The 8638-nt window shown below is 64.8% G+C and overlaps 2 protein-coding genes across 2 annotated transcripts; both read left to right on the top strand.

Annotated features, from left to right (window-relative positions):
- Nucleotides 1-30: 30 nt before the first annotated feature.
- On the top strand, nt 31-538 carry EMIHUDRAFT_244379 (hypothetical protein; the record flags this gene model as incomplete). Its single annotated transcript, XM_005769503.1, has 3 exons — nt 31-63; nt 175-280; nt 378-538. The coding sequence occupies 3 exons, from the start codon at nt 31-33 to the stop codon at nt 536-538; spliced, it is 300 nt and encodes a 99-aa protein (XP_005769560.1).
- A 3807-nt stretch (nt 539-4345) lies between these two features.
- Nucleotides 4346-6000, top strand: EMIHUDRAFT_244377 (hypothetical protein; the record flags this gene model as incomplete). The annotated part of the gene is made up of 2 exons (XM_005769502.1): nt 4346-4365; nt 4485-6000. 2 exons carry the CDS (start codon nt 4346-4348, stop codon nt 5998-6000), a joined length of 1536 nt encoding a protein of 511 aa, XP_005769559.1.
- Between the last annotated feature and the right edge of the window lie 2638 nt (nt 6001-8638).

The raw sequence follows: 8638 nt of genomic DNA, 5'->3' as shown, positions 1-8638 counted from the left end.
GGGGGGAAAAAAGAGGAAGGCGTTGGAGAGATGAAACTAAAAAAACGGGAGCGTAAACCAAAGGTCTATAGGAGGAGAAAATACGAAGGGGGGGGAAGAAAGAAGGGCCTACCAGGAATACCTTCATTCGCATTCGCCAAGAGGCCTTGGTCCTTAGTTGGCCCTCCCCCCCAGGGGCCGGCGACCCCGCAGGATCCGCGGCACGCGGACGCGTCGCTCAGCGCCCTGGTGCGCATCGTGTCAGAGTTGCGCCGCGCGCCGCTCGGCAGGCCGCCACCAGGTGTGCGCGGCGGCACCGGGGCCGGGGGGGGGGGGGGGGGGGCCGCCAGACAGCTGTCAAAGATCTGGACCCCGATGCGTCCGCCGCGACACGATAGGCGCGGCGACAGTGGCGCGACACGACGGGTCGACCCTGACGCGGCTGCTGCGGCCTGCGCTCTCGCCCGAGGCGCGCGTAGCCCTGGTGTGCTGCATCGACCCATCCGAGGCGCACGCAGAGGAGGCTCTCGATGTGCTCGGCTTTGCATCGCCGGCGTGACCTGAAAAGTGTCGTCGTTTGTGATCTGTGATAAGAGTATGATCTCTGGGGGGGCGCGGGGGCCCTAGAGGGTACCCATGCGGGGGGGAGAAGGGGTCCCCCAGCCCGACGCATGCGCCGATTTTTTCTTTTTTATTTTTCTTGTTTTCATGGGAAATCGGTTGCGGCCATGCTATCACGACTTGCGACAGCCTGTCGGCGCTGCTGACCGTGCCATGCTGCACAATTGATCACCTGCATAGCTCGCGGCCTTACTCGCTTTACGGGGTGTGTGGACCCTGAGTTGACCAGGGGTTGTGCGCTGGGCCCTCCTGCTCGGCTCCAGCCAGTAGACAAGTCTTGTCATCAACAGAGTAGATGGATCTGACCTCGGGGCCGATGTGACCAAGCGCTGGTAGCGTGGTTTAACCTCACACCCATGGTCTCACAGTGTGCCGGCAGTCGCCGAGCAGTGTCGCTCACACAAGCCGCAGCACAAGTGACTGAGGGCCAGTGAGGGCGAGCCCATCGCTGTCACAGCTGTGGCAGCCGCACAGTAGGCTGTGTCAACGGTGCAGAGTGCGTGAGCAGCAGAGGAGCTGCTCTCCAGGCTTCTGTCGCAAAGAGCTGCATGCCACCGAAGGCGCTGTCGAGGTTCGCCGAGGGAGCGCGGCGGAGGTTGGGGGACACCGTCACCGACGAGTGCGTTGGAGTATTCACTCCGGACAAAGACGGGGACACAGCGGACGGTGCGGGGTGTGTCCCCGTCATAGCGGCGAGGCGCGGGACCGTCTGTGGCGAAGTGGGTCGCGTCCCCCGATTTCCTCAACTCACGGTCCACACCCTTTACGCTGGGGAGATGTCGGGAGATATGGGGAGATGCGGGGAGATACGGGGAGATGTTCCGCTTCTAGGGCAGCTGGCCGGCGCGGCGCCCGGCGGCGCGGCTGAGGGGAGCGGTCTCTTGCCGCCGCCGCCGCCCGGGCCTGCCACACGCAAACAAGTGAGCAAGTACAGAGAGCACTGTGCATACCCCCAGGTGTGCGTGAGAGCATGGTGCGTGTGCGTGAGGACATGCCACTATGAGATAGAAGCGAGGGAGCCACAAGACCATGCTACGTATGAGAGGAGGGAGCCACAAGATCATGTCACGTATGAGAGAGAGAAGCGAGGGAGCGACACGATCATGCTAGTGTGCGTGAGCATGTGCAGGAGCGGTGAGAACCTCCCGCCACGACGCGGTCGTCGCCAAATTGAGCGTGGCCCTAATAGAAGTGATCAAGATGGGCAAGTGGGCCACTTCGTGCATGATCACGGACAGCGGCCGAGGCTACTACACGCGGGGTTCCCAATACTACGCAGCGGGCTCTGACTGTGGGTGTGGCCATAGCTTGTTGTTGAGTAGGAAATCCGATCCCGCTCTTCCCGATGGCAAGTATGCGGCTAGGTACTGCCCCCATCGTATCCTCGCCATTCGTGTCGAAGGACTTCAGGGCGGATATTGCAACCCCAACACCGTTGGGTAGATTGCTGACCTTTCTCGCGGAGGCTCGCCGTGGCCCCACACCGCCGTCATCGGTGATGTTAGCCACGCCACCATCTACCGTGCGACATGCGCTCGCCGGCATCGAGCGAGCAACGTGTTCGACCGACCGGCTTGCTGTGCGGACGGTTTCTTGTGGCTCTCGTCGAGAGCGTTTTGGCGGCCCGGCGGGTGGGAGAATATGTGTCCTCTGTGATGTGTCACTGTGTACGTCACGTCGGTCTCTTGACACGTTCCTACTTTATATAGGCTAAAGCCGTAAACCTGAAAAGGGTCTTTTTTGCACATACGATAGCAGCCGGGCACCATGCCGGGGTAGGTTCTCTGGTAGGACGGGAACGAGATGATAGTAGGGAGTAGAAGAAAGCAAAGAGCAGACACACTTTCCTCTTTGGCCCGATACCGCATACGCCAAAGTGCAAAGGCGCCACGAAACTGTACACTGGTATCGCCTCCGCGCGCGGGCACCGAGACCCACCGTCGTACTACGCGCCGAGTGGCCTTCCTTGCTACTCCGGCGGCCGAAGTCCACGCTCTAAACTATCACCGATGGACTGTTCCGCCCATCTCCGTGAGCCTCGTTCGTTGCGAGCTAAGCAGCGTCAACATCTCCACCTGTTTGCTGCTCTCCGCGAGATCGGCGGGCGTCCGGCCATGGCTGTCGAGAGCATCGAGCGACGCGCCAGCATCAAGAAGATACGCAGCACACCTTGTGTGCCCACGCACGGCAGCCCAATGCAGCGGCGTCCGGTCGCCATCGGCGTCGCGTGCATTGACGTTGTACCCCTCGGCGAGCCGAGCCTGCGATCGGCGGCCGGCCGGCAAGAGGAGTCGACTAGGGCTACTAAAGAGCTCGCCGCGCGTGACCCTTGAAACACCTTGAGCGACGCCGAATGATTGAGCGCAGACAGAACAGAAAGCTTCGTTGTGCCGAACTCTGTCACCTTTTTCGAATCAATTATGGAGATTGTCTTTGCCTCGTGATCAACAGGCACCACTGAGCCGCAAGTAGGCCGACCCCGCCGGAAGCTGAGCGAGCGGCTCAGGGACGGCACCGGAGACATGTATGTGTATGTGTATGTATCGTGCAAGCGCACTGGAAAGTGGAACGGCATTGCATGAAAATTGTTCGGGAACGCGCGGGCCTCAGCAAAGCTCGGAATAGGCGCGGCGTGGCGTGGAGCGATTGTGAGCAATCCCTCCGAGGCCGCCCCTTGCACCGGGGCGTTGTTGGAGGCTAGGTCCTACAGACAACTCGGCTAGGAGAGCTGGCTACAGTCTGTTTCGGGCATTAATTAAGAAAACAGGATCCGGCGCCACGCCGCCGTTTCTAAGCCTTTCCACCCTCCTCCCCCAGCCCGCGCCGTGGTTTCTTAGCCCCGGCCGGCACTCAGGTCAGCCGGGCCGAGCGTGTTTCCGTGAGAAAATAAAATATTAAGTAAGCTGCGGGATCACCACCTTGTAGCCGGCGGGGGCGCCCTCCAGCTTGATGAGCAGGTCGTCGTCCGTGCCGTCGGCTGTGAGCAGGGCGCCGGCGTGCTCGAAGTACTTGCGCTTGGCCTCGCCCTGGAGCGCCTTCATGGAGGCCTTGTAGAACCAGTGGGCGAGGAGGATGCGGCGGTCCGAGGCCGTCAGCGTGTTCGACTCCCACTTCTCGAGGTTGTCCTCGTCGTCGAGCCACTCATCGAGCAGCTGCCCAAGGTAGACTTTGATCTGCCCCATGCCGCGATCAATCGGCTGCACCTGGTCGGTCGTCTCACTTCCTCCTGCCCGACGACCGGGGCGTGCGCAAGCCTAACGGGCCAACGCTGCTCAAGCGGCGCCTCCTCGCGGCGGCTGGCTGGAGGGTGATCAGCGTTCCTTTCTACGAGTTGGACGGGTTGACGCCGTTGAGCGGCAAACCTACCTGGAGAGGGCGGCCGCCCCGCTGTAGCGTATCAGAATACTCACTCACTGCTAGTCCCCATCGGGAGGACGACCCCGGCTAGCCGCCGACCACCCCCACAAAGATACCCTGCACAAAGACCGCATGGACGCACCCCCTCCTTGCGCAGTGACCCTCGCTAAGTGTCGCCGTCTCGGGGCACGCTATCCTGCGCAGGCAGGGCAAGCGGGGGCGGGGGGCAGTCCCCCTGGTCTGATACTGGGGTGTGGGTGTCTCCAGTCTCGGAGGGGGGCAAGAAGGTAAGAATATCTAATTTTAGTTTTGTGAGTCAGTGAGTGTTCTGAAACCACGACGTCACGGCGTGGGTGTGTACCAGCCGACTTTGGCTCCCAGTAGACATATGTTCGCTAACGTCGCAATGTGCCCGAGACAACAAACAGGGAGCTGAACCCGACGCAACTAACGTCCGTCCCGTCGCCACCCGGCCGGGAGACCTGGAACGAGCCGCCTCTGTGCCCGGGCGGAATGGTGTCGTCCAGGCCCGGCTCCCGCATCAGCATTCCGGGCGATGACACGGGCTTCCTCGGATTGAACAAGTCCTCGATTGACACCGGCCAGGAGCACAGCCCCGACTACCAAGCGACTGGAGTGCTGCCGCTTGACGAGGCGCTCGATAGCAATCGCGCGCAGGCTCGCGCCCTCGCAGACGCGATCAAGGCGCGTGCGGACGAGGTGTCGGCGGGACTCGACCCGCTGCAGCACCCCACCTCATACACGGAGGCCCAGTGCTTTCCCACCGCGCTCAAAAACTGCATCTTTGTGGGCCACACCATGACGGACCTGGACTCGGTGGCGTCGGCGATCGCCGCTGCCGAGCTCTTCGACGGCGTGGCGTGCTGCAGCGAGAAGGAGGTGAACGGCGAGATCAGTTTTGCCTGCGACTTTGCCGGCTTCAAGCAGCTCCCGTTCATCGAGGACAAGATAGAGGACACGTGTGCAGGCAAGGTGCGCGGCATTGTGCTGGTGGACCACAACGAGCCTGGCCAGAGCCCCGCGTGCATCGGCAAGGTGGCGTTCCCATCAGACCCCGCGTCCGTCGACCCCAAGACGACCAAGACAATGCGCAGCCGCATCTGCGGCGTCATCGACCACCACGCGCTCTCGGCCAATTTCGAGACCGCCGGCCCCTGCTTCATCGACATCCGGCCGTGGGGGTCGGCCTGCTCCATTGTGGCGCATTACTATGTGCGGCTGGGGAAGCCGATGCCAACCGAGGTGGCCAAGGTCCTGCTATGCGGCATTCTGTCCGACACCATCAACCTCACCTCGCCGACCGTGACCGACGCCGACAAGCTGATGGCGACGATGCTCTGCTTCCTTGGCAAGGTGAACCATCCCAACGTCCTCGCCCAGGACATGTTCCGTGCCAAGACAAAGTGGTTTGTCTCGCTTGGGGCGTACGAGATGATCCGCGGCGACCAGAAGTCATTCAAGGCGGGCGGGCTGACCTTTGGCTGGGCGACCATTGAGGTGACGTCCGTGGACGAGGTGATGAAGTCCGCCGGCGACCTGCTGCTCGAGCTCCGAGTACTAAAGAAGGACAAGGACTACGATTTTGTCTTCCTCTCGGTGGTCGACATCACAAAGATGAACACGTGGCTTCTCCTTTGCGGCCACAAGGAGGTTGCGCTGGCGCGGGAGGCGTTCAAGATCGACACGACCACCGCCGCGTGCAGTGCGGACCAGTTCTCAGAGCTGCACGCGAGTATCAAGCTCAAGATCGACGACACGCTGATGGACATCGGCAACCTGACTAGCCGCAAAACCCAGTTCGTGCCACCGGTCATGGATGTGCTCTCGCAGGGCTGGAAGCCGACCGAGGCGGTGACGAAGGCGGCTGAGGGGGAGGAGGCGCCATGCGTGAAGGAGGACTCGGCGCCGTGCGTCAACCAGTGCTGCTCCTTCGACCGCGTCCTCGTCGATAACACCGGCACCTCCGAGCGGGTCAGTCGGGGGAAAATCGGGGTGTGCGGGAAGATTGCACCCAGTGCTTAGCGCGCGCCCCCCACTCCTCTCGCGCTATCCCGAGCCGTATCGGCCATTTCGCTGGGGCGGCTTATGCGTTTCTCGCCAAAATGGTAAAGATGTCCAGCCAAAGCTGTCGACGCCGAGTTCGGCACCCGATTGTTTCGCCCCAACACTGAAGGAGGGGGCGCGGCTCGGAGATGGCAAGGCACGGCGAGTGCAAACGTGCGGCTATTATGACGCGTTTTCCGTTTATAGGGGCTCCAAAACCTCCTTTTCAGTGGTATGTGGTAAGCGCCACCGCTGGCACCTTGCGCCGTGCCCCCCAGCCGCGTGTGCGATCGCCCACGGATCCGGCCTTCCGGGGCGGGGGATAGAGGAGCCCGAAACGTCCACGCAAGTATGCTCGGCGGCTCGTCAGAATGGTTTTTCAAGCGTTGTGTCATCGTGCGCCCTCCGCTCTCGCCTCTCTCCACCACACCGACATAGAGAATGACAGCGTGTCAGAGAGAGCAGCACACAATGGCTTTCGAACACGCGCGCACGGCGCGTCGGCGGCGGCGGCACAGAGATGCATCCGGATTGCCAATGGACTGCGTAGGAATCAAATGACCGACCCGTACGCATGAGTTCGTTCACGGTTAGATTGTGTGAAGGCGTCGAAGAGCGCCTCCGGTGTGCTGGCCTCGAGCGCTGCTGTCGCGGGGGTGGCTGGCAGCGGCGCGCCTCGCTCCGTGGCGAGCTGCGACCGCAGCGCCTGCGCTAGTGCGTCCTGTTCCGCGAGGCAGATGAGGAGCTCCTCGTGCTCCTCCGTCAGCTCGTCCAACGCCACCCGCCTCTCCTCCGCGGCGGCCGAGGCGGCATCCGCCTTGCTCCTCGCCTCATCCAGCGCCCGCGACAGATCGCGCGCCTCCGCCTCCGCCTCGGACCGCGCCGCCTCCGCCGCCTCGGCCGCCGCCTGTGCAGCGGCGACGTCTGCACTGCTCTCCGCCGGCTCCTCATTGCCCAGAGGCGCAGCCCCGGGGGCGGCCTCGCTCTCGGCGGCGGACGCCTCTAGCGCCTCGACGCGCTCGCGCAACTTCTCGACCTGCACGCGGTAGCCGGCTGCTTGGATGCACGCCGCCGCCGCCTCCGCCGCGGCCGCAGCCACCACGCCGCCGCGTGCGGCCTCCGCTTCGGCGAGCCGCGACTGCGCCGCCTCCGCATCTGCCTTGGCCGCCTCCGCCTCCGCCCTCGCCACCTCCGCCTCCGCCTCCGCCTCCGCCGCCTCTGCCCTCGCCGCCTCCGCCTCCGCCCTCGCCGCCTCTGCCTCCCGCGCGACGCCCTCGGAGTGAGCCTCGCGCAGCTTCATCTGCAGACGCAGCCGCCCCAGCTCTTCGGCGGCAGCCGGCTCCAGCGCGGCGTCGGGCACCGCTGCGGCGCCGCCCGCGACGTGGCGGGCATGCTGCCACGGCAGCAAGCCCCCCGTCGGCGAACCAGCGGGTGGCGGCCCCACACCGCTCGGGTCGGCGCCTCGCCTCGCCGCCGCCAGCTCGGCGTCTCGTGACGCGAGCGCCGCAGCCGCGCTCGTGTACGCCGCCGTCATCGCCTCGAGCTCCGCCCTACTGGTCGCCGCCTCGGCGCCGCCTCGCGCCGCCTCCTCGCCTGCTCTCGCCGCGGCGGCGGCCGCCTCGCCACGCTCCGCGTCGACGGCCGACTGCAGCTCGCGCAACTCCTGTTCACAGCCAGTGGTGTGAAGAGACGCCGTTCACAGCTGCCCGTCCAGCTCGTACATCGACCGCTCCTCGCGCAGCCTGTCCGCTTCCTTGGAGTGTGAAGCGGCAACCTCTGCCGCCGCCAGCGCCGCCGCCGCCTCGGCCGCGGCCGCGCGCGCGCCGGCCAGCTCGGTGCGAGCCGCGCCGAGCTGGTCCTGCAGCGCGGCGTTCGCCGCGTCCTGCGAGCGGATGATCTCCTTGAACTGCTCCAGCACGGCACCCTCCGCCTCGTCGCTCGGGCGCGCGGCGCCCTCGCCGCCGGCGGAGAGAGGCGGCGCCGACCCCTCGCTCGCGCGCACCGCGGCGGCGTTGCGCGCAGCGGACGCCGTCGCCGGAGTGAGCGGCTCCGTGGACAATGCGGGCGGCGTGCCTATCGTGGACGTGTCACGGACGTGTCACGGACGTGTCATGGACGTGTCATGGACGGGTCCGTGGGCGAAGCGGGTGGCGCGCCTGGCGCCGGCAGAGAGTACGACTCGAGGATGCGCGCTCGCGTCTTGCGGTGCAACGCCTCGAGCAAGCCTGCGCAAGGCGAGCCTCGTGGGTGGGGTGGGTGGGTGGGTGGGTGGGGGGGGGGCAGCGGCGGCGGGGCGCGTGCAGAGGTCCGGGGGTGTTGTGGGTGGGTGGTGCTGGGTTGGGGATGGTGGGGTGGGGGGCTGGGGCCAAAGGCCCGGGGGTGTTGTGTGTGTCCTTGTGTGCCCCCCGCCCGGAAACCGCGCCCCGCCGCCCCCCCCCCCTATGAGTGGTCGTAGCCCCCGTTGACCGCGTAGGCGGTATGTGACAATATCCTAGGGCGCCCGGGGGGGGGGGGGGGGTTAAAACTTGAAAGGCCCCCCAAAAGGGCTTTTTAAAGGTCTTTTTCCCGGGGAAAACCCCCATTGGGAAATTCCCTTTTCCAAAACCCCCCCCCCCCT

Source organism: Emiliania huxleyi, assembly GCF_000372725.1.
Source record: "Emiliania huxleyi CCMP1516 unplaced genomic scaffold EMIHUscaffold_419, whole genome shotgun sequence".
NCBI classification, from domain to species: Eukaryota; Haptophyta; order Isochrysidales; family Noelaerhabdaceae; genus Emiliania; species Emiliania huxleyi.
The sequence above is the reverse complement of the archived record's forward strand: the minus strand, read 5'-3'. Positions and strand labels throughout refer to the sequence as shown.